The sequence below is a fragment of the Dipodomys spectabilis genome, unplaced genomic scaffold (genome assembly GCF_019054845.1).
Source record: "Dipodomys spectabilis isolate Male_0828 unplaced genomic scaffold, ASM1905484v1 ptg000321l, whole genome shotgun sequence".
Classification (NCBI taxonomy): domain Eukaryota; kingdom Metazoa; phylum Chordata; class Mammalia; order Rodentia; family Heteromyidae; genus Dipodomys; species Dipodomys spectabilis.
The window spans coordinates 543,530-567,732 of record NW_024870998.1 but is presented as its reverse complement, the minus strand read 5'-3'; the positions used below and the strand labels follow the sequence as shown (position 1 = coordinate 567,732).

General features: G+C 52.8%; 2 protein-coding genes across 2 annotated transcripts; both read left to right on the top strand.

Annotated features, from left to right (window-relative positions):
• On the top strand, positions 1-24,010 carry Scly (selenocysteine lyase). The gene is made up of 12 exons (XM_042702332.1): positions 1-125; positions 1,233-1,345; positions 3,292-3,392; positions 5,786-5,966; positions 13,509-13,636; positions 13,724-13,888; positions 14,735-14,841; positions 19,204-19,240; positions 20,658-20,741; positions 21,130-21,229; positions 22,212-22,287; positions 22,912-24,010. Exons 1-12 carry the CDS (start codon positions 37-39, stop codon positions 23,063-23,065), a joined length of 1,335 nt encoding a protein of 444 aa, XP_042558266.1. The 5' UTR covers positions 1-36; the 3' UTR covers positions 23,066-24,010.
• Positions 17,875-18,331, top strand: LOC122128032 (ATP synthase subunit g, mitochondrial-like). The gene has a single exon (XM_042702333.1). The coding sequence runs from the start codon at positions 17,923-17,925 to the stop codon at positions 18,232-18,234; it is 312 nt and encodes a 103-aa protein (XP_042558267.1). The 5' UTR covers positions 17,875-17,922; the 3' UTR covers positions 18,235-18,331.
• Positions 24,011-24,203: the final 193 nt, after the last annotated feature.

The following is a 24,203-nucleotide window of genomic DNA, read 5'->3' as shown; positions in this document are numbered from 1 at the left end:
ACTGGGGTCCAGCCGGGCGGGGGGGGGTGGGCCGGGATGGATGGGGCCGCGGCGCCGCGGAGGAGTGCGCGGGAGCGCGCCGGGAGCCAGCCGGGCGGCCGCCAGGAGAAGAGCCCGCCGGAGAGGTGCGCCTGGGCGGGCGGGAGGCCGGGGCGCCCTCCTCCGGGAAGCCCTCGGGGCGTTACGGGCCGAGCGCCCGGGAGGAGGCGGGAAAACCCCGCGGTCCGGGACCCCCGGTGCCCTCCCGCCCGGCACGCGGCCGAGGCTGCTCCCGGGCCTCGGGCGGGCCTCTGCGGGGCGACCCCCTGACTCGACGGCATCGCCGAGGAGTCCAGCTGCTCGCAGGGGCTGGTGCGGGGCGGGTGCGGGACCGCAGGGCGCCGAACCCCTTTGCAGGCCCGGCGGGGCGGGTGGCGGGGTGGGCTTGCGGACCCCGGACCGGGAGCACCGAGAGCACTGGGAGGAGCACTGAGAGCATGGGGGGGAGCATCGACAGCACTGGGAGCACTAGGAGGAGCACTGGGAGCACTAGAGCCCCGGGAGGAGGGGCGCCGGGCGAGGCAGCAGTCTGCGGTGCGCAGGCGTGGCCGCGGCGTCGCTGGAGACCGCACCCGGTGGCGGAGGCCCGCAGCGGGCCACGCGTCGGGCGCTGTGGCGTTTGCTCTGCCATCTCCCGGGCCCGCGGGGCCCGCCACCGGGACGGGTGCAGCAGCAGCGGAGCCGGCAGCCACCTCTGTGGGTCAGATGAGGAACCTGGCTGCGGAGGGAGGGTGGGAACGGAGGAGGGAACGATGCTAGGGGCGGGGAGCAGCTGGGGCCAGGCCTGAGCTCCAGACCCGCGTGGGGGGAGGCCACGGGGAGCGCAGAGGGCGAAGGGCAGACGCAAGAGTTCAACAGGCGCTGGCAATCAGTGGTGTGTTGCCAGCAGCTGCCCTCTGACCCCTCCCGAGGAGGGGACACTCCTCTGCCTTCACCGTCTGAGTTGGGTGACCTAGGCCCTCCGGCCTTTGCTCCTAATCCAGGCGGGAGAAAGGGGTGGCGGGAAGGGAAGAGGAGAGAGAGAAACGGCTGAGCCTCTGGGTGCGGGCCTGGGTGGGCTCTGGGGACTGGAGGTCTGGGGAGGGTTTCTGGGGAGTGGTGGCCACTGTCTCCTCTGGCCTGGTGTGGGCCTCTTGTGACGGTCCACATCCCAGCTGCCTCTCCTTGACAGGACGTCTCTCTCTTTCCCTCAGGAAGGTTTACATGGACTATAACGCCACCACCCCCCTGGAGCCCCAAGTCATGCAGGCTGTGACCGAGGCCATGCAAGAGGCCTGGGGAAACCCCAGCAGCCCATACCCCGCCGGTATGTCTACCAGAGGCCTCTGGTTCCCAGGGCAGCCGCAGGGCTGCCCTGACAACCCAAGTTCCCACCTGTCGTGTTGCATTGTTTTCTCTGAGAAGTTCCTGGGCAGCAGTCTTGTGGCCAGGATCTCTAAACTGTAATTAGAGCTAAATCTTTCACAAGCTGTCCCACTTCGCTTCCCCAGCTGAGAAAGGTCACTTATTAAGAGCTGTTTGTAGCCAAGGTCCTGTAGCTCATGCTTGTAATCCCAGCTACTCAGGAGTGCAAGCTGAGGTTCCCTCTTTGAAGCCAGCCCAGGTGGGAAAGTCCCTGAGCATCATCTCCAGTGAGCCACCAGAAAACTGGACAGCGACAGTGCCCAGGCTGAGTTAAGACCCATGGCCAAAAAACAAGAAGTTGTTTGTAAATCCAGGACTTCTTCAGGTCTTTACATATACTTGGAAGAGTTGATCTTCACAAATATGTCTTTATGTCAGGGTATCACTGACAGAATCCTGACCTATTAACAAGGAAGGAAGGAAGGAAAACTTGCTTTTAGATTTACTAGTTATGATTATCAATGTCCTTATTTCTTTTTGGTTTATCCTTATAATATAGAGCTTTAAATTGGAGATTTGGGAAAACAGATCCGTAGCTGTCTGTATTACATTGTGTTTGCCGGACAGCCTTGCAGGCTAGAGCCTTACCTTTGTTATTTGATGTTAATTAGGAATAATTAGATTACCCATCTTAACTGTGGTTTATGGTGAGCTAACCTACCCTTTCAAACAGAACATTGGCCAGCTCTATGGTTTCTGGGGGTACAGCCTGACAGGATCTCACGTTTTGGGGCTGGCCCGGATGGGTTCTGCCACAGCCAGGATTTTCCTATCACTAGCCAGAATTCCCTAGCAGCATCTCCCGACGGGGAGGGGGGGGGGAATTAGGGAGCTCATACGCTGTCTGTTGCTGGTGACTGGGGACACAGGATGATGGGAAGGAGCTGGGAAGGAGTTGGGCTGGCTGTCAGCCAGGCCCCAGCAGGGCTGGCCAGGAGGTAGAGGTGCTGGGGAGGTGGAGCTGCCGGGTGACCAGGAGGTGGAGCTGCAGGGGAGCCTGTAGCGCCCTCCTGGAGTTTCTGCACTCTAGACCTGAGCCATTTATTTATAGCTCAGCTTTTCATAGTTCTATTTCTGTGATGTTTCACAATATATTTTGGGGATGGTGCCTGCTCTTTTTTTAACGAATAAGATTGGACAGTTAAAGAATTTCGGGGACTACTGGTCTTTAAGAGTAGTCAGTGAAGTGTTCTTTTCTTTTCTTTTTTTTGGGTCCAGTCCTGGGGCCTGAACTCTGGGCCTGGGCGCTGCCCCTCAGCTCTTCAGCTCAAGGCTAGCGCTTTACCACTTGAGCCACAGCGCCACTTCCGGCTTTTTTTCTTTTTGCTTATGTGGTGCTGAGGAATCGAACCCAGGGCCTCAGGCATGCAAGGCAAGCGCTCTACCACTGAGCCACCTTCCCAGCCCTGAAGTGTTTTTTTCTGTGCCCAGGGGGCCTGGCTGTTGTTTCCCTCCCTGGCAGTGGCTGGGGCAGCACCCCCTCTTCCCCCCTCCCCTACAGGCATAGAACCTTCTTCTAGGCTGTCCTGAGAGCCGCCGCAGTGTGAGGTGAGCGCTGGCCCCGTGTGTGGACGCAGGACAGTGGTGATGCTGTGCCACTCTGCGCCTCCTGGCTTCCTGCCCCCAGCCGCGTCACAGGGGATTGGGGATAGGCTTCCGCTCACCCTGAGTTCCTGACTTAGCTAATGTCCTCCTGCTCCCCTCTGCCAAGGTGTGTGAGGGCGGGCTTTGTGTGCTCACGGGGCGGGACCAGGCACGCTGCCCTTCGCCCTGGCGTGGGGTGTATGCCTGGCCTGTGTTGCTGGTACCCTGAGAAGCCGTGCTAATAAGCCTCTTTGGTCTCTTAAGGAAGGAAAGCCAAGGACATCATAAATGGGGCGCGGGAGGCCCTGGCGAGAATGATCGGAGGCAAATCTCAGGACCTCATCTTCACCTCTGGGGGCACTGAGGTACAGTTCTCTTGGAATCTGGATTTTTTTTATTTCATTTATTTTTTTGTTGCTCATGGGGCTTGAACTCAGTACCTTCACCTCTTCAGCCCCAGGCGAGCGCTCTACCACTTGAGCCACAGCGCCACTTCTGGTTTTCTGGTGGTTAATTGGAGATAAGAGTCTCTCGGACTTTCCTGCCTGGGCTGGTTTTGAAGTGTGATCCTCATATCTCAGTCTCCTGATTAGCTAGGATGACAGGTGTGAGCCACCAGCGCCCAGCTGGATTTTTTTAAAGGAAAGAACATGTTTGGTTTTACTACATTGTAAATTATTACCTTGATATCATTAGCACTTCGCCTGTGAGAAGATTTTTGTAGCATAGGTGTACCACCCTGCATGAAGTAACCTGCTTTGCCCAGCTATGGTGGGAAAGAGAATTTCCACTTCCTACTCCTTGAATTGGGACTAAGGGGTCCTCCCACACCCGCCTGACATGCGCCCTGCAGCCTCTGCTCAGTAGCACTGGCCATCCACTTCCTTGGAAACATTCAGAGCCAAACCTGGGGCATCCATAGCTTGTTACAGCTTGTTACAACTTGTTACAGCTTGCCACAAGCTTGTTACAGCTTACCACAAGCTTGTTACAGCTTACTTGAGCTTGTTACAGTTTGTAAGAGTTTGTTGGAGCTTGCTACAGTTTGTTACAGCGTACAGGAAAGTTTGTTTTCTTAACTTTTTAGCGGCACTGGGTTTTGACAAGGATGTACCACTGCCTGCTGGTTGAGATGGTCCCATGAGCTTTCCTCTTTGGGCTCGCCTTGCATCTCCACCCCGGATCTCCACCTCCGAGGAGCTGGAATAATGAAACTGCCAGGAACCCAAGCCCCGAGGGCCTGGTTGCAGCAGAAGTTATAGGTAGAAAAAAAGCTTGGCAAGCCAGCATCAAGCAGGTTTTTGCTAGAATATCAAAGATGCCCAGTGCTTAGGAAATGAATCTAGTAAAGAAGAATATATAAGACCTCCCACAAGGACAGTTTGGAGCAGCCCTGAGCACCCTGGAGGCAGTACTGAGCTCTGGGCCAGCACCTCCCGCTCCGCACCGGAGGGCTGGGTTCTGTGAACATTTCATTCTGTCCAGACTCACCTGCCGGCTCAGCACAGCCTCGCCACTTCTTACGCTTTTAGATGGACTCAGGTGGAACTATATGGAAGCACAAAAGCCATAGGCAAGACTTGGGAAAGGGCAAGACCACGGGGAGAGGCCTGGCTGAGCAGAAACCAAATCCAACAGCTCCTGATGAAGGCGGGTGGCTCTCTGGCAGGGATACAGTGGAGCCAGCGTGGAGGGTGAGATCTGCCACCGATAAGGGTGACCACGAGTCCTGCTGTGCAGACCCGTGCCAGGAGCGCTGCCCCGAGCAAGGCAGTAGCGCCCTCTTGCTCTTGAATTCTGTGGTGGGTCTTGTGGCTGTTTTATACGATGGAGGGAAGGCAGCGGGACCAGAGGAAAGTCTGACCCGTTGAGCACAAGGGTCCAGACAAGACAAGAAGCGCAAAGGAAAGGTCATCAGACTTCTGCCCACTGAAGTCTCGGTACCATAAGGAGCAGAGAGTGGAAAGGAAAAGATGTAAATATGAAGCTTTTATCGATGTATAAATATATAAATAGAAGCCTGTTCACGTCATCGTGCGGTTGAAAGCGATGGGTTTGTTCATTCAGCACACTCAGAAGGTGAGCTTGAAGGAAAACATTCTCACGAGGCTGAGCCAGGCAGAGTGTGAATTTGAGGCCCGCGGGGTGGAGGGAGGCCGGGGGGAAGACATTGATTCTCTCATTGAGAAGTGAGCTTCGTTCCAGTCGTCAGGGAACTCGTTGGGTAGTGGACAGGAGTCCGGTACCCACGCTGATTGAGGGCACGGGCGGCTCACAGGCAAATAGTGCACCGTGTGCAGGCCGGGCACCGGGGCCTGCGCCTGTCATCCCAGCTACTCAGAAGGTGGAGAGCTGAGGATCGTGGTTTGAAACCAGTCCAGACAGGGAAGTCTGTAAGATTTCTTATCTCTAATTAACCAGCAAAAAGCTACAAGTAGAGGAAAGGCTCAAGTTGTGGAGCACCAGCCTTGGGTGAAAAATAAAAGCATAAGGCCCTAAGTTTGAACCCCAATACCAGCACAGAGGAAAGAATAATGAGCCTGAAACTTGACACACCCTGCCAGCAGCCGTCGGAGGTCGGAGGTGGTGAGGGCCTGGGCCGGGCACTTGGGGCATCGCCGGCACTGCCCTGTGGCTCCAGAGCTTGAGCTCTAGGCTGCTTCTCTCCTTCCGTGTTACCACAAAGGGAAGTGAGCGGGAGTGTGTCCCCTCTTCCTCCGGGACCCCCGTAAAGCCTCTCTGTGCTGTGTCTCTGCAGTCCAATAACTTAGTGATCCAGTCTGTGGTGAGACATTTCCACGAAAGCCAGGCCTCCAGGGGGGACCTGGCAGAGCAGCCCGGCCCCGCCGAGGGTGCCAAGCCCCACGTTGTCACGTGCACAGTGGAACACGACTCGATCCGGCTGCCCCTGGAGCACCTGGTGGAGAAACAAGTGGCCGGTAAGTGAACACAGACCTGGCCTGGACCAGAGCCTGGGACTAGAGGCCTGTGGGCAGGGCCGGGCCGGCCGTCGTGTGGCTGGACGGTGCTGAACTGTGTTCGGACCACATGTTGCCAGCGCACTCGTCATCCGATGGACTTCAGCTTGCTTCCATCTGGGCTGGTGAATACCGCTACTCAATACGTACTGTTATGAACACAATTGTGTACAAGTTTGTTCATGGACAGTGTTTCTCTTGGGCTTGTTCCTGGGAGTGGAATTGCTGCCCATGTGCTGACTGTGTCCGGCAAATTGTGAGGTGACTGTGATGGACCTCTGCCTTTGTTTCTGAATTAGCAGCGATGTTCTCCATTCCTGCCAGCGATTGAGGGCTCTGGTTTCTCAGGTCCGTGCCCCTTTTAGTAAAGTCGCCCCAGGGATCCTGAATGATATCTCCTTGGGGTTCATATTTGTGACTTGCCGATGGCTCATGGTACGGAACATCCTTCATGTGCTCATTACCCATTTGTTTCAATCTCTGTAGAAATGTCTGTTCAAATCCCTGCCCAGTTTTTGGATTTGTTCCATGGTGCTGAACCCCAGGCCTCCAGCTTGCTAGCTGGGCAAGCACTCAACCAGGACGATGCTCCCATCTCTTGCCCATATTTCACAGATTACTTACCTTTTGGTTGAGTTGTAAGGATGTATGTGAGTAGTTGACACGTGTTCCTCGGCAAGTCTGATGTGCACACATCGCTCCCATTTTGGGGACTCATTTCTTCTTTTTTGGTGGTATCCTTTGAAGAACAAAAGTTTTTGTTCTTGTTTTTGTCAGTTGTATGACTTGAACTCAGGGCCTGGGTACTGTCCCTGAGCTCTTTTTTTTTTTTTTTTTTTTTTTTGGTGTCCGGTCATGGAGCCTGAACTCTGGGCCTGGGCGCTGTCCCTCAGCTCTTCAGCTCAAGGCGAGTGCTCTACCACTTGAGCCACAGCACTACTTCCGGCTTTTTTCTTTTTGCTTATGTGGTGCTGAGAATCGAACCCAGGGCCTTATGCATGCAAGGCAAGCACTCTACCACTGAGCCAACTTCCCAGCCCCTCCCTGAGCTCTTTTGCTCACAGCTAGCACTCTTTGAGCCACAGAACCACTGCTGGTTTTCTGGTGGTTAATTGGAGATAAGAATCTCATGGACTTTCTTGCCTGGTCTGGCTTTGAACCATGATCCTCAGATCTCGGCCTCCTCAGTAGCTAGGATTACAGGCATGAGCCACCAGCACTTGGCCAAATGAAAATTTTTCGATGAAGTCTAGTTCATTTTTTTCTCCCTTATGTCTAAGAAGACTTTGCTCTACCCAAGGTCAAGAAGATTCATTTCTATATTTTTTCCTAAGCGTGTTTTCATTTCTAGCCCACAGTCAGGTCTCTAGAGTACTTTGTACCCTGGTTAATTCTGTGTATGGCATAAGGTGTGAGTCCATATTCTTTCCGTTGCATGTGGACATGTAGGGACTTCATCTCATTTGTTGAAAGGCTCGTTCCTGTTAGTATAGTGTCACATAACTGTAATCCCAGCACTTAGAGGACTGTAAGTTTGAGGCCAGCCCAGAGTACTTAGTGAGACCCCTGTCTGAAGGAGAGAGAGAAAGAGGGCAGGAAAAGAAAGGGAGAGGAGAGGAGAGAACATGGAAGGGGAAGAGGGAGAAGAGGGTGGGGGGAAAGGGAAAGAAAGATTATTTGATCATGAAATATACAATCAGGGCTGGGAAGGTGGCTCAGTGGTAGAGCGCTTGCCTTGCATACATGAGGCCCTGGGTTCGATTCCTCAGCACCACATAAGCAGAAAAAGCCAGAAGTAGGACTGTGGCTCAAGTGGTAGAGCGCTAGCCTTGAGCTGAAGAGCTGAGGGACAACGCCCAGACCCAGAGCTCAGGCCCCATGACTGGCAAAAAAAAAAAAAAAAAAAAAAAGAGTCTCATGAAATATACAATCATTTTCATGTTTCTAGGTTTGACCCACTGGTGTTTTGTTGAAGAGTTTTTAAAATCAGTATTTCTAAGAAGTGTATGTTGGCAATTTTCTTTCCTTGTTTGGTCTTTGCCTCGTGTCAGTTAAATCAGCCTCCTAGAATTAACAGGGAAATGTTCTCTTCTCTTCTAGCTTCCTGTGGGGAGACACAGCACTTCCTCTTGAAGTGTTTGGTAGACTTCACCAGTGACCGCGTCTGGGCTGGGCCTTTGCTTTTTGGGGTATTCTTAATTGCTGATTTGATCTCTGGCCTGTTACAAGTGTGTTCAGGTTCCCTGTGTCATCTCGGGTCCTTTTCCATTGTTTGTGTCCTGGGAATTTGCCTGTGTCATCTGTTGTGTCTCTGTCAGATCCGGGGATCGCAGTGTTGGACCGCGGTCCTCCCCTCTCCGAGGACGCCCCCCTCTCCCCACACGCGTGGAGTGGGTCACTGCTTCGTTCTTCCTTCTTACACGTGCTCAAGTTAGCTGAAGAGTTGTCCTTTTTTAATTTTTAAACTCTTTTAAAAGCCAATGTTTGATTTTTGTGTATTATTTCTCTCTTCTCTATGTTACTAATTTCCATTTAAATCTAATCATCTCATGATTAATTTGACCTTCTTTGTCCTATATCTTGTCTTTTCTTCTTTTCTTTCTTTCTTTCTTTATTTCGTTCTCTTGTTCTTTCATTCTTTCTCTTTGTTGTTGTTGTTGGCCGTGGGTCTTGAACTCTAGGCCTGGGTGCTCAGCTCTTCAGCTCAAGGCTAGCGCTCTACCACTTGAGCCACAGCACCACTTCTGGCTTTTTTTCTGCTTATGTGGTGCTGAGGAATCGAACCCAGGGCCTCATGTATGCAAGGCAAGCACTCTACCATTGAGCTATCTTCCCAGACCTGTCCTGTGTCTTAAGATGAAAGATTAGTTGATTTAAAAAAATCTTCTTTATTTATTTATTTACTTATTTATTTATTTTTGGTCAGTCATGGGGCTTGAACTCGGCTTGGGCGCTGTCCTTGAGCTCTTCAGCTCAAGGCGAGCGCTGTACCACTTGAGCCACAGTGCCGCTTCCAGTTTTCTAGTGGTTTATTGGAGATAAGAATCTCATGGACTTTCTTGCCCAGGATGGCTTTGAACTGTGATCCTCAGATCTCAGCCTCCTAAGTAGCTAGGATTACAGAGGTGAGCCACCGGCACCTGGCTAAATCTTCTTTACTTTTAAGGTAGGCACAAATTTCCAGAAATAATGTCCCTCTGAACATTGCTTTAGCTATATTTTGGTATAGTATTTAGTATTTCATTATATGTGATTCCTCTTGTGCTTTTTTATTTTTTTCTCTTTTGGTTTTTTTTTTTTTTTTGACACACTAGATACTTAAGAATGTGTTGACTGATTTCTATGTATTTTTAATTTCTAAGATTTCTTTCTGTTATTGATTTCTATTTGTATTCCAGAGTGATTGAAAAGTGTATTTTATGATTTTAATCCCATTAAAGGTTTTAGTTCCCACCCCTTTTTGAGGTATTGAAGTTTTTGAATTCAGTTCCTCCTGCCTGTTGGGCAGTTCTCTACGCTTGAGCCGCACTCAGCCCTTAACACCTATTTATTGGCCTGCCCATATCATCTGTGCTAGAAGATGTTGCATGTGCGCCTGTGCCGAATGCACTCCCTCCCACTGTTGATGGTGGAGTGTCTCTTAGCTGTCTGCCAAGTCTGGTTGTTCAGACCTTCTGTTTCCTTGCTAAAATTCTGCCTGAAGTTGTATCCATTATTGTGAAGATAGTGTTGAATTATCTAACTATATTGATGATGTATCTATTTTGTCGCTTAAAATTTGTCACTTTTATGTATTTTGAGATTCTATTTTCAGGTCCACGTATGTTTGTATTTGTCATATAGCTTAAATGAATTGACTCTATTATGATAAAACGTTTCTCTTAGCTGGGCTCTGGCGACTCCCTCCTGTAATCCTAGCTCCTCGGGAAGCTGAGACCTAGAGGATTGCTGTTGGAGGCCAGCATGGGCAGAAAAGCCCGAGAGCCTCTCGTCAGCAGTTTCCAGCATAAAGCAGTGGCATGACGCAGCTGGTAGAGTTAAGCTGTGAGAGAGGGAAAGCCGCGCGAGCCGGGGCGGCGCGCCGCCCTCAGACTGGCTGGAAAAAAAATTACCGAGTTAATGAAAGTTTCTATTCCCAGTACTTTTTTGTGTGTGTCTGTGCTAGTCCTGGGGCTTGAACTCAGGACCCAGGTGCTGTCCCTGAGCTCTTTTGCTCAAAGCTAGTGCTCCACCAGTTGAGCCACAGCTCCACTGGTGGCTTTTTGGTGATTAATTGGAAATAAGAGTCTTACAAGCTTTCCTGCCTGGGCTGGCTTTGAACCTCAGTTCTCATATCTCAGCTTTATGAGTAGTTAAGATTACAGGCATGAGCCACCAGTGCCTGACTTTCTAGTGACATTTTAAAAAGGTAAATCATTGTATTTCTTTTTAATGTAGTCTTGGCAGCTGACATTTAAATAAATATCTTCTTTCGGCCTTCTGCTTTCACTCTTTGTGTCTTTGAATCTGAAGTGTGGCAGCGGCTGAGAGACCTCCAGTGACGCTAGGGTTAATGCTGGTACAATGCCACCCAGCCTGGGTGCTGCCAGGAGCCAAGACCACCTCAGCATGGAGGCTACTCCCCTTAAAGAATTGGCCTTGTCAGAATTTCCTGTATACTCCCCCTGAATAACTAGAGTTACAGGCCAGGATTACAGGCAAGAGTCCCTGCACCCAATGCATTGGATCTTACTGTGTAGCTCAGGCTGGCTTCCAACTCTTGATCCTCCTAAGTGCTGGGATTGCAGGTTTGCAGTGTTATTTCTTTAATCCAATGCAATTTTGCTTTCATCCACCTTCTTTGTGCTTATTATTGCAAATATATTTTCATTCCTCTGTTTAGCATCAACAACATAATTAGGCACATCATGTTTTATACCATTTTTTTTTTTTTTGGTCTGTCTTGGGGCTTGAACTCTGGGCCTGGGCGCTGTCCCTCAGCTCTTCAGCTCAAGGCTAGCGTTCTACCATTTGAGCCACAGGACCACTTCCGGTTTTCTGGTGGAATTTTGGAGACAAGAGTCTTAGGGAGTTTCCTGCCCGGGCTGGTTTTGAACTGCGACCCTCAGATCTCAGCCTCCTGAATAGCTAGGATGACAGGTGTGAGCCACTGCCCCGCCATACAATAATTTTAAAGTCAGTATAAAAAAAAAAAGGTAAAGAAATACATAGCTAAGCTGTCTTCATAATTAAATGATTACTTTTTCTGGTTCTCTCTGTTTCCTGTTCACGGGGATTCAGATTGCAGTCTAGAGGGGCTTGCTGTCAGCATGAGGAGCTTTCTTTTGTCTTTTCTGTGCAGCAGACATCCAGTCATTTCCTCTCTCTGCTTCTGTGTGTCTTGGAATCTTTATTTATCTTCCCTTTTGGAAGATAGTTTTGCTGTGTATGAGATTCTTGGTGAGCTGATATTTTCTTTCAGCTCTTAAGTCCATGCTGCCTCCGAGCCCCTGTGGCTTCTGATAAGAATGCCACCCTGTGTAGAACTGGCATTTTCCTCTCATGCCTTTCAGCGTGCTTCCTGCAGCATGTCTAGGAAGGGATATCTGTGTTTTTTTTCCCCTCAGTCCTGGGGCTTGAACTCAGGGCCTGAGCACTGTCCCTGAGCTTCTTTTGCTCAAGGCTAGCACTCGACCACTTGAGCCACAGCGCCACTTCCAGCATTTTCTGTGTATGTGGTACTGAGGAGTCGAACCCGGGGCTTCAGGCATGCTAGGCAAGCGCTCTACCACTGAGCCACCTTCCCAGCCCTCTGTGTTCTCTTACCTGGAGTTTTCCGTGCTTTCCTTACACTACTCAGAAGTTCTGTCTGCTCCTTCCTTTCGTTCTCACCTTGTGGTACTCGCATCTTGCGCATTTGGTAGTGACCCCATTTACTTCTCTCACGTCTTGGACTGCATCATTTCTGTCAGGCCCTCCTCAGGCCTGCATGGGTCTTTTCTGCCAATGACTGGTGCCTCTCTAGCACCTTCTTCCTGTCAGTTATTACACTTTTCAACCCTGGAGTTTCCATTTGATTCTTTCTCAGCATTTTTCTATTTGATGATATCTCTATTTGATAAGACATCTTTCTTTACTGTTTTATTTCCTTTTTATTTTTTAAGGCAGGGTTTTGCTAGGTTGCCCAGGCTGGTGGCTTTGAATTTTACAGTCCTCCTACTTCAGCCTCCTTTATGCTGGCTTCCAGAATGCCCAGCACCCTGGCTGCTTGCTACTTTCAGCGTGGTTGCAAGCAGTTCCTTTTTGCTTTCCGGCTGCCTGTCTTTCCATGCTGTGCTGTTTCTTTGCCTATCTTGTCAGTTTTGCTGAAAACTGCATTTTAGGTCATCTATTAAAACATCTGTTTAAGACTTGCTGTGGAGTGGGTTACCAGGGACTCAAGCCTATAATGCTAGCTACTCAGGAGGCTGAGATATAAGGATTGTGGTTCAAAGCCAGCCTGGGCAAGAAAGTCCATGAGACTTATTTCCAATTAACCACCAAAAAGCCAGGAGTGAAGCTGTGGTTCCAGTGGTAGAGCACTAGTCTGGAGCAAAAGAGTTCAAAGACAGTGCCAAGGCCCCACATTCAAGCACCAGGACTGTCAAAAAAGAAAAAGCCAGATGCTGGTGGCTCATGCCTGTAATCCTGGCTACTCGGGCAGCTGAGATCTGAGGATCGCGATTCAAAGCCAGCCTGTGAGACTCTTATCTCTAAAACTAGAAGTGGTGCTGTGGCTCAAGTGGTAGAGCGCTGGCCTTGAGCTGAAGAGCTGAGGGACAGCACCCAGGCCCAGAGTTCAAGACCTATGACTGACAAAATAAAATAAAATAAGACTTGCTTGTCTTCCCGACACCTGCTGTTTTTGGTTCCCCGGCCTGGGAGGCGTTGGATTCCACATCGCAGTGTGCAGCTTTGACCTGTGCACTTTCACCCTGAGATGGCAGAGGTGGAAGCAGGGCTGGCATTGGCTGGCCCTGGTCCCAACAATGTCTGTGTGAGATGCCCGGCTGCCTGCTGCGATTGCCCCGGCTCCACTGAGTGTGGGCCTGTTGCTCTAGCTTTTGGTTTTTGTTTTAGTGTGTTTGGGTTGGGGTGTGTAGTGTTTGGCAGCAATGGGATTTGAACTCATGCTTGCTCGGCGGGCACTTCCCCTGGAGCAACTCTTCTACCCTTGCTTTGTTGGTTTTGGCAAAGCTCTCGGGCTAGCTTGTTCCGCAGTAGAATCCACTTACCAGCTGGGGCTCTTTGCAGTGTTTCAGGTGTTCACATTGTTCTGACTTGGGGTGGTGCCCGGGCTTCGCGTGGGTCACCGTGGGAGCCCAGCCTGCTTGCAGGTGGCACCAGGTTGCTGCTGTGTCGACAGCCACCTTGGGCTGCGTGGCTTTTGTTCCCTCTGAACTCCAACCGTGCATTGTTGGTGCAGCTGTGGGAATCGCCCGTGCGTTCTGTGAGATGCCTTCATGCGTGTGTCTTGTATCTCAGAGGTGACCTTCGTGCCGGTGTCCACCGTGAGCGGGCAGGCCGAGGCTGAGGACGTCCTCGCGGCGGTCCGCCCCACCACCTGCCTCGTGACCATCATGCTGGCCAACAACGAGACGGGCGTCATCATGGTACGTGGGCCCTTCTCAAACCCCAGGGGGCTTCACCAGCCTTCTCACGCCCAGCCACCAGCCGCCCGTCTCTCTTCTCCACTTCAGCCTGTTCCCGAAATAAGCCAGCGCATCAAAGCGCTCAACCAGAGACGGGTCGCGGGTGGGCTGCCTCGTGTTCTGGTGCATACGGATGCCGCACAGGCGTTGGGGAAGAGGCGCGTGGACGTGGAGGAACTGGGCGTGGACTTCCTCACCATTGTGGGCCACAAGGTACGTCTGCAGAGGCCGCCTTCCTCCTGCAGGTGGCGCCAGAAAGGACGCTGAGCACCGCGGGTCGGGTGCGTGCTCCCCCAGCACCAGGGCCGCAGGGCCAGGCCCTGGGCACGCCGGTGACCACCCGTGGGCGGTCTCCCGGGGAGCTCTGAGGTGAGGGACGGGGACAGCAGGACGCGCACCCCTTGCGGAGCAGCGGCGGGAGCCGGGCTCTGGGCAGACTGCCAGGCGGGTGGGGTTAGCAGGCAGCGGGTGTGGTCTGCCCACGTGGGGGCCGGAAGTCACTGTCATCTCTAACAATCAAAATGTGCTTCTCAGGGTAACTTGCGGCTTCGGCCGCTCTGACCTCTGGTGGGAGTGTGGGCAAGCCTTCACAGCAAAGACCCTCCACAGTGCTCTGTTTAGGTGGCCCTGGGCGTTGAACGCGTGGCTTTACACGTGTGCGTCCAGTGCCGTTTGCCTGAGCCGGGCCCTGGGCTTCTGGGGAGCGTCTGTGCTCCTGGGCTGGCCCCGGAAGGTTCTCCTTGTATCTGCTGGAGGCGTAGAGTCAAAGAAGAGCCGCCCGTGGCGGTGTCTTGTTCCCACTTGCACAAAGCCTCCTTTCACAAGTCCTCTTGCCTCATGTGGAGGCGCTCTGCCCACCACGGGGGACAGCCAGCACCCAGCACCCCTGCCCAGGCTGGGCTCTGTGACCCCAGCCGATCAGAAGCCATGCGGACACTCAGCAGAGGCCGCTGGAAGCGGGAGGACCGGGCCCCGCTGCACTTCTGAGTGTTTAGCACAACAGTAAGTAAGTAGGTCCTGGCTGTTGACAGTGGATACATGGCTGACTTTTCCTTCCAGTTCTACGGCCCCAGGATTGGTGCACTTTATGTTCGAGGGCTCGGTAAACTCACGCCCCTGTACCCCATGCTGTTTGGAGGTGGACAAGAGCGGAATTTCAGGCCAGGGTAAGGTAGAAAGTTAAGCGCGCCTCTGCTGTGCTGGCCGCGCGGCTGCCAGAGGGCGGTGACGGCTCCGTCTCTGCCCTGGGAAGCGCAGGCCGCACCAGTTCTTCATCAGGGTGGGACTCCCACAGCCACGACCCAAAGTGGCCGTCTCTTTGGGGTGATTCAGAGAACACAAAGGAAAGCACTCTTTTAACTGCTTCAAAACATTTGAATTTCTTGTTGTTTTGACCCAGCCACTACCTCGGTGCTGCTGGGCCCGCGTGGCTGAGTTGCTTCTGCCCTCACAGTGGGCATCAGCAGGCCACAGCGCCACCCAGCCTCCTTCCTGATACCCAGGACGCCGTTATGTGCAGCCATCCTTAACCAGGAAACTATGTGATGCCAGCACCTTCGTCCCAAAAGGGAGAAACAGGAACACAACACTGAATGGTGGTCCTGGGGTTTCCTTTTTTTTCTTTTCTTTTTTTTTTGGTTGTGGGGCTTGAACTCTGGGCCTGGGCACTGTCCCTCAGCTCTTCAGCTCAAGGCTGGTGCTCTACCACTTGAGCCACAGCGCCACTTCAGATGCCATGGAGACCTGAAGAAAGTTGTGTAAAACTTTTAAGATGCTCAAAGAAAACTCAGTGTAGAATCCCACTCTTGGGGGCTGGGAAGGTAGCTCAGTGGTAGAGCGCTTGCCTTGCATGCATGAGGCCCTGGGTTCGATTCCTCAGCACCACATAAGCAAAAAGAAAAAAGCCGGAAGTGGTGCTGTGTCTCAAGTGGTAGAGCGCTAGCCTTGAGCTGAAGAGCTGAGGGACAGCGCCCAGGCCCAGAATTCAGGCCCCACAACCAGACCCAAAAACAAACAAACAAACAGAAAAACAGAATCCCACTCTTGGTCATGTACCCTTTCTCCATGAAGAGAAAATGGAGACATTGTCAGATACAGAAAAACAAAGAGAAGTCACCAAATACAAGTCAGCCCTTCTTTTTTTTTTTTTTTGCCGGTCATGGGGTCTGAACTCTGGGCCTGGGCGCTGTCTCTCAGCTCTTCAGCTCAAGGCTAGCGCTCTACCACTTGAGCCACAGCACCACTTCCGGCTTTTTCTGTTTATGTGGTGCTGAGGAATCGAACCCAGGGCCTCATGCTTGCAAGGCATGCACTCTACCGCTGAGCTACCTTCCCAGCCCAGTCAGCCCTTCTTTTGAGTTATTGTTAGTTTTTTTTGTGGGTATTTTTGTTGTGGTATTGGTTGTGGGGCTTGAATTCTGGGCCTGGACACTATCCCTCAGCTCTTTAGCTCAGGTGAGTGCTCTACCACTTGAGCCATAGCACCACTTCTGGTTTTCTGGTGGTTTATTGGAGATAAGAGTTTCACAGATTTGCCTGCCTGGGCTGCCTTTGAACCGCAATCCTCAGATCTCAGCCTCCTGAGTAGCTAGGATTACAGATGTGAGCACCGGTGACTGGCTCCTTTTGAATTTTCTAAATTTTGCTTGATGGCAAAAGCAAAAATTATAATAATTTTGGGCGTGGTTGTAAATGTATTTGTGAAAATATTTAAGATCATTTTATGAGTAAAGCTTCAGAAAGATAAATATTCCTTCATTTGAAGCAGAGAATACAATTACATCAATAGAATATTGAAAGCTTTACTATTAGATCACAGAGCTGAATACGTTACAAAGAGATATACCTAAAATCTTCATATATGAGTCTAATTCTGAAAACTGTTCAGTATCCCTCAGAAAGACAATAAACAGAAACTAAAGGAGCAGAGGGAGGAGGACGGGGCATGCAGCTGACAGGTTCTGTGCGTGCCTAGCAGCACAAGACCAGCTTCCTATCAGCCAATCTATATCAGTTAATGAAATAAAACCGCAGGCCTAAGCCCTCCTTGTCAGTAATTATGTATGTTTACGTGGACTTCCTACCACTGGAGCCTTACCCAGTCCTGTGAACATTGAGATACACCAATTAGAAAAAATGTCCAAGAATAGAGGCAGACTAAAATTAAAGGCTGCAAACCAAGGCTTTATAAAAAGAAAAGCAGGCAAATGCTCATTGCAGTTGGAGACTTGACCACCCCTCTCTCAACAGTGCTTTGATCAGCTAGACAGAAAACCAAGGACCTGATCGCTTATCCAGCACTCCACCCAGCAACGCAAAATGACTTTCCGTATCTGCTAACATCATACACTGTGCCAGCATGCACAGTACTTGAAATTGATATAACTTTTTCTCTCCAATGGCAGTGGAATCAAACTCAAAAGAGATAATGGATAATAGGAAAATTTGTAAACAATTGGAAGCAAACATTTCTAAACTATAAGTTAAAGAGGATGTCTTGAAGAAAATTAAAATATATTGAACTAAAGAAAAATGGAAATACAACCTATCAAAACTATGGGATGCAGGCTGGGAATGTGGCTTAGTTGGTAGAGTGTTCATTTCACATGCATGAAGTCCTGGGTTCGGTTTCTTAGTACCACATATGCAGAAAAAGCCAGAAGTGGCCTTGTGGCTCAAGGGATAGAGTGCTAGCCTTGAGCAAATGAAGATCAGGGATAGTCCCCAGTCTCTGAGTTCAAGACCCAGAACTGGCAAAAAACAAAACAAAACGACAACAAAAATCATGGGATGCAGCTAAAGCAATGCTGAGAGGGAGATTTATAGCACTAAAATGAATATTTTAAAGAGGAAAAGGCTCAAGATAATAACCTAAGCTCTTACCTGGAAAACTAGAAACAAAATGAACCCACTGCAAACAAACAAAAGGAAATAAAAGAGCAGAAGTTAGTGAAATTAAAATCAGAAAGACAAGAAAACAAATCATTGGGGGAAAAAAAGTGCTGACTATTGAAAAAAAAAAAAAAAAAAAGCTTCTAGAATGCCTGACAAATAAAAGAAGAGAAAATACCATGTCAAGAGTGAAATAGTATCATCGCGGCCGACCCTGTCATCGTCAGAAAGATAATGAAGAAGTACTACAAACTACACATTTATTTGAAAATCTCTACTTGAAAGTTGACTTTGCAGCTTTAAAACTCCCCAAAAAGAGGGGCTGGGCGGGGAGAGGGACGGTCCGTCCTGGAGCCATGGCCCAGTTCGTCCGCAACCTCATGGAGAAGGCCCCGACGCTGGTGAACGCTGCTGTGACTTACTCCAAACCTCGATTGGCCACATTTTGGCACTACGCCAGGATTGAGCTGGTTCCTCCGACCCCTGCTGAGATCCCCACAGCTATTCAGAGCCTGAAAAAAATAATCCATAGTGCTCAGACTGGTAGCTTCAAACAGCTCACAGTTAAGGAAGCTATGCTGAATGGTTTGGTGGCCACTGAGGTGTGGATGTGGTTTTATATCGGAAAAACCATAGGCAAGTGTAGCATCGTTGGCTATGATGTTTGAAGACCAATCTTAACATCTGATTCTTTTTGATTTATTACTTGAGTGTTCTTGGACATACGTTCAGAGTGTTATCTGAATAAAATGAATCAAATATAAAAAAAAAGAGGGGCTGGGAAGGTGGCTCGGTGGTAGAGTGCTTGCCTTGTATGCATGAGGCCCTGGGTTCGATTCCTCAGCACCACATAAGAAGAGGGACAGCACCCAAGCTCAGAGTTCAGACCACACAACTGACCAAAAAAAAACTTCCCAAAAAGAAATCTCCAGAAGTTGAATGTGGTAACACATGCATGTGACCCAGCACTCAGGAGGTGAGGGTAAAGACCATGAGTTCAAGGTCTCCCGGGTCTAGGTAGCAAATTTCAGGTCAGTCTCAGCTACACATTGAGACCCTGTCTCAAAAAAACAAGCAAACACATTTCCAAGCCCAGATGGTTTCTCTAGGGAATTCTACGTCATGATTAAAAGAAATGCCATCTCTATTCATGGTCTCCCAGAAAGCAAGAAGAATACTTTCTAGTAATTTGTTTTTTGTTTTTTTTTGGTTGGTCGTGGGGCTTGAACTCTGGGCCTGGGCGCTGTCCCTCAGCTCTTCAGCTCAAGGCGAGCACTTTACCACCTGAGCCACAGCGCCACTTCCAGTTTTCAAGTGGGCCTGGGTGTAACAGGGTGCTGGTTTGGAATAGGGGACCAAAGAGGCACGCAGAAGGAGACAGGCTTTCTCCAGGTAAAGAAAGAATGCAGATAAGATTGTCACTGTCCACGCTGTGATGGTGTGCGGTCTGTGATAGGCTGTGTGGACTGTCCCTGGGTTGTGACTAATAGGAAGTCAATGGTGGTGGCAGGGGCTGCAGCTGCCACGGAGCACTGTGAAGTGTTTGTTTAGAGCTGTGACTTTGTACATAATACTGACGTCGGTGTGGATTCCTCCTGCATATCTGTTCCCTCTGCATGGTCCCTTGTCTCCTACAGGACAGAGAACACCCCCATGATCGCCGGCCTTGGGAAGGTAAGTCCGGCAGCTTCGGTCTGCCGTCAGTGCTAGCAGGGACCTGGGCTTGGGGGCGGAAGGCTGGGGGCAGAGAGGTCACATTCCAGGAGTGACCGACAAGGATAAGCAAAGGATTTCCCCGATGGACCTGAGAGCTATCTTTGGGGATCCGCTTAGATTTAAAGCAGAAAGGCTTCTTGTTTGCGTGCGTGTGCGTGTGCGTGTGCGTGTGTGTGTGTGTGTGTGTGTGTGTGTGCACGTGCGTGCATGCGCTCCAGCCGGCCCAAGGGCTTGAACTCAGGCACTGCCCTTGAGCTTTTGTGCCTAAGACTGGCTCTCTACTACGTGAGCCATGGCTCCACTTCCAGCTTTTTGGTGGTTACTTGGAGATCAGAGTCTCACGGACTTTCCTGCCTGGGCTGGCTTTGAACCTCAGCCCTCGTGTCTCAGCCTCTTGAGGAGCTGGGGTTACGAGTGTGAGCCACGGTGCCTGGCCTCCTTTCTGGTGATGCCGGGGCGGCCGCAGGTGTGCTTCCTCCCGCTGGCCATCATGGCTGCACTTCCGGTCCTAGTGGATCTGTGGGATGTGGGGCCGCTATGGCCTGTGCAGCCCCTTGGGCAGCTCTGCTTCCTGGGGAACCGGGCTTCTTGGGGGCTGCAGACATTAGGTTTGTGGCAGGAAAGCGGGGCACCAGCAGCACCAGGGCTTCTCAGGGCTGCTTCCCGGCTGCACGGGCCTCTGCCCCCACACGGCTTTTCCCTCAGGCTTTGACGTGTGTGCCACCGGCTCTGCGTTTGGCTCCTCAGCTCCACAAGGGCGGGCACTTGGCCCTCCCTGCCTCAGTATCCCGGGATGGAAGAAAGTAGGAATGAACACGTCTTGATCTAGAATATTCAAAACCATATTCTTCTGCAGTTCTGGGGATGGGACCCGAGGCCCCACGCCTGCGGGGGCAGCACGGTCCCGTGGGGCTCAGGCCCCGCCCCTGACCCCGCTGTAGCTCTGTGGCCAAGGCTGCGTCCCCAGAAACTAAGCCAGATGGTGAAGCAGACCTGCAGCCCACGGGCTTCATGCCTGGGGTGCTACCCCGGCTCCAGACCTCACTCACTGTGTCCCGGGGTCACACCCTCCAAGGGGTGTGCCACCTGCAAGACGAGAGTGTGGGGCAGCTCACACCTGTAACGTAACCCCTGGTCTTGCCCGCTCAGGCGTGGGCATTCCTTAGTATTCAGGCTCCCCTGGGGCTTGGGTGCTTGGTGCCATCGAGGAGGGGCTGCTAGTAAATCCCTGCCGCACACGGAAGGCAGCCTGGTCACTGCTGCCCGCAGAGGGTCGGTGGTGACCGGGCAGAGCCAGCGCGCTGCCTGGGCTGCCCTGGCCCCGGCTTTGCCTCCAGGCTCGGCTTCCGGCAGCGTTCTGTCCCCATGTCCCCAGGCTGCCGAGCTGGTGACGGAGCACTGCGAGGCGTACGAGGCCCACATGAGGCATGTCCGCGATTACCTGGAGGAGAGGCTGCTGGTGAGTGCAGGGCGCCCGGCCCGCGGCGGCCACGCGGGTTTGTCCTTGTGAATGAACTGGCGGTAGAGTGCGACGTGAGGGAAGGGAGGAGCCGGGTCAGCAGTCCTCACAAGGCCGGGACCGAGTAAGCCATCCTTCACGGGTGAGAGGAAGCCTGCCAGAGCCGAGACACTCAGGGGGTGTCTGCAGAGTCTGAGTTCAGGACAGGACTTGTCCCGTGTTGGCGCCCTCAGCGATGATCGGTAGATGCTTATTGAGAGGTAAATGTTTTCAGATTGAAATTGTTTCCCAGAGATGGATTGTTTGGCATTTAGTTGCTGGACCAGGTGGGGTGTCTCTGACGCTATCATGAACTATGTCATTTGGTTGTGGTTTTTTTTTTTTTCAGGCAGAATTTGGTAAGAGAATCCATTTGAACAGCCGCTTTCCAGGGACAGAGCGGCTGCCCAACACCTGCAACTTTTCCATCCGGGGACCCCAGCTTCAAGGTAACGGCCTGCCCTGACCCGAGCTCTGTGGTGTGTGCTTTGACTCATGGACTCGCGTCTGAGCCAGCAGCTGTCCAGAGGACAATGCTGCTCGTGTTGTGAGCCGGGCGTGTGCTGGCGTGAGCACAGCTGCACCCAGCCTGGGCGCAGGCCCGGCTCCCGGGGGCTGAGGTGCGGCTGGCCGAGGCTCCCGGAGGCTCTGGTTTTCCACAGCAGTCACTAACTGTTAGAAAGGGACAGAAAATCAGCCCGTTTAAATGAGCTGATCTGATTTTGTTCATTGTACACCCTTTCGAGAGGGGAAAGCAGAGGCAAGACCGTTTCACCAGCTGGCTAGGAATGAAGGCCGGCTGCACGTCCGCAGGTGTCATGGGCTCCTGGGACGCCCACCCCGGATGTGTGACCCATGATTCCTCGGGCGCGCAGCTGCATCGGCCCACCAGGTCTGTGCACATCCGCAAGTGGCTTTTGACAAAGACACCAGGCTGAGGCCTGTTCTCACCGGCCAGGAAGAGCAGGGCTTGCCCATCCCCTGGCCAGATGGCCTGCTGTGGAAAGTCATCTCCATCGGCCCTTCTGTGATCACCGGTGACCCGTGTTGGTTGAAACACAGCAGGTCTATGCCAGCAATCAGTGGCTTTTAGAAAGTTAGTCCCTGTGCGTGTGAGAGAGGAGGGCAGCGTCTGCATGAAGAGGGCCCCGGCCTGCGTGAAAGCAGGCTCAGATGCAAATACCATCGGGGCCGTACTCTGTTAAGTGAGACATTGGGTCCATTGCATAGAGATCCCACTGTCAAGGCTGCCGGGACTAAGAAGTGTCAGCTATTCAGCCGCGTTTTCCTGGGTGCTGAGCTCTGCCTAGCTGGAACTTCCTGGGTGGCTTGAGTAGGGGAAGCAGGGCTGGGGAGGAATGGGGGAGGAGTGGGGAGGAGCAGGTGGGGAGGGAGGAGGAGGGCAGCTCAGGGTGCATGCTGTCTTTGCAGGCTGCATGGTGCTTGCCCAGTGCCAGACGCTGCTGGCCAGTGTGGGGGCTTCATGCCACTCGGACCAAGGGGACCAGTGAGTACTCCGGGCACAGCTAGCTCTCAGTGGAGGTGGTGGGGCTGGGCATCAGGGGCCTGCGTATCAGGCCCACTGTGGGGTGGGTACCCGTGGCGGATGTTAACCCACGAAGGAGCGGACTCTGGGGAGAGCAAGGCTGGGATGGGCAGCCAGTGGCCGCGGAGGCCCAGAGCTGGCAGCGTTGTGAGCTGCCCAGGGCCCAGCTCCTGGAGGAGGGCCTGCAGGGCCAGGAGCCCCACACGCAGCCACCAGAGGGAGCTGGGGGTGGGAGGAGACAGTCCCCAGTGGAGTGCTGAGGGACCACTCACCATGACCCCACACGAGTGGACCCGTTTCTCAGAGGCGGAAACTGAGGCGTGTGGGTGAAGGGTCTGGGGCTTGGCTGTGTAAGTGCGCGGGGGTGGCGGCAGCACCTGGGAGGGACGAGGGGTCAGTGGCCCTGAGAGGAAGTGGGCTCAGGCCTCCGGAGGCTTCTGTGTCCTCCTGACACGGGAGGAACAGGAACGGGGGACACGCAGCCAGGCCCCCTGGGTTCACACCACCCTATCAGGAGGACTGGCCCAGAGGAGGGGCCCAAGGTGCACACGGGCCGCTGACGGCGCCCCCCCCCCCCCCCCGCAGGCCGTCCCCCGTGCTGATGAGCTGTGGCATCCCCTTCGACGTGGCCAGGAACGCGCTCCGGCTCAGCGTGGGCCGAGCCACCACCACGGCCGAGGTGGACCTGGTCGTGCAGGACCTGAAGCAGGCTGTGGCCCGCCTGGAGGGCCAGGCCTAGGGCCAGCAGCTGCCCTGGCTCTGGGGGCCACTCGCCAGAGGAAGCCCCTCAGGCCTCCAGGCCGCACCTGAGCCTCTGGGTGGCTGCCCTGGGCGGCTCACGTCTCTGGATCTTCGCTCTGCCCTGGGCGCTTGGCGCTGGGGCTGGGGCACCTGTGTGCTTTTTCTCCTCTGGACATTGGTCTGCCTGCCACATAGACCCTGTGCCCTCACAGGCCCAGGGCACCAGTGCCCACATAGGATTCTCTTCTTGTCAATCGCTGCCAGAAGCCACTGGATATGAATCACTGGGGCTCGTCCACAGCCCCTCCTGGGAGTGGGACCGGCCCGTCGGGACCCCTCTTCCTGGAAGGTGGTGGTTTACCTAGGAGACAAAATCCAGATCTTCATAATCCATTGCCATGAATTTGCTGCTGTTGTGAAATAGGAAACTCGCTTTTTGCGTGGCGCATGGGCTCTCAGGTAGAGTGCTCTCTCTGGGGCCCATCTCAACCCTTCTCCCGCCTGAGGACAGTGACGCCTCCAGCCTGCCTCCCGCGGTGGTGACTGCTGCCGCTCCTGCCATCGGATCTGCCATCCTCCAGACGGCGCTCCGCTCCTGCCACCCCTGCCTCCCCTGCCACCGGCCCACTCCTGCTGCCTTCCAGCCCTTCCCAGCGGCTCCTTCTGCTCATTTACTTGGGATGGGACTCGACCCTCACTGGTCTGGGCTGTGTGCATGCACAGCCCCTGGGTCATTCCTGAGGGGGAGTCAGATCCCCCTGACCTCACCCCACTTTCATCTTACTGCAAAAGGATAAGTGACTGGTAGTTACACAAAAACGACTGTCAGGGAATAACTTCTCACCATGCGCTTTTTAAGTAAGGTATAGGAAGTAAGTCCATGATGGCGCTGAGGAAAGCAATTGTCAGAAATTACATGAACTAATTAAAGATTTCCACACTTGCTTGGATGTCTTGGGTTTTCCCTCCAGGCTGGAGTGTGTGTGTGTGTGTGTGTGTGTGACACCTGAGCCTGCATGGGGGGTGGGGGGGGGGGCTGAGCCTAGGTGGCAGCTGCTGGTAACAATAGGCAGCAGAATAGACCCGTGCTGAGCCCTAGAGAGCAGGGCTCCACGGCGCCGCCCTGCAGCCTCTGG

Bases quoted from the DNA above. Each gene is read 5' to 3' on its own strand.
- Scly (XM_042702332.1), top strand. From the start codon at position 37: ATGGATGGGGCCGCGGCGCCGCGGAGGAGTGCGCGGGAGCGCGCCGGG. The intron at 1,346-3,291 runs GTATGTCTACCA...TGGTCTCTTAAG, and splicing joins CAGCAGCCCATACCCCGCCG to GAAGGAAAGCCAAGGACATC. The intron at 20,742-21,129 runs GTGAGTGCAGGG...TTTTTTTTTCAG, and splicing joins ACCTGGAGGAGAGGCTGCTG to GCAGAATTTGGTAAGAGAAT.
- LOC122128032 (XM_042702333.1), top strand. From the start codon at position 17,923: ATGGCCCAGTTCGTCCGCAACCTCATGGAGAAGGCCCCGACGCTGGTG.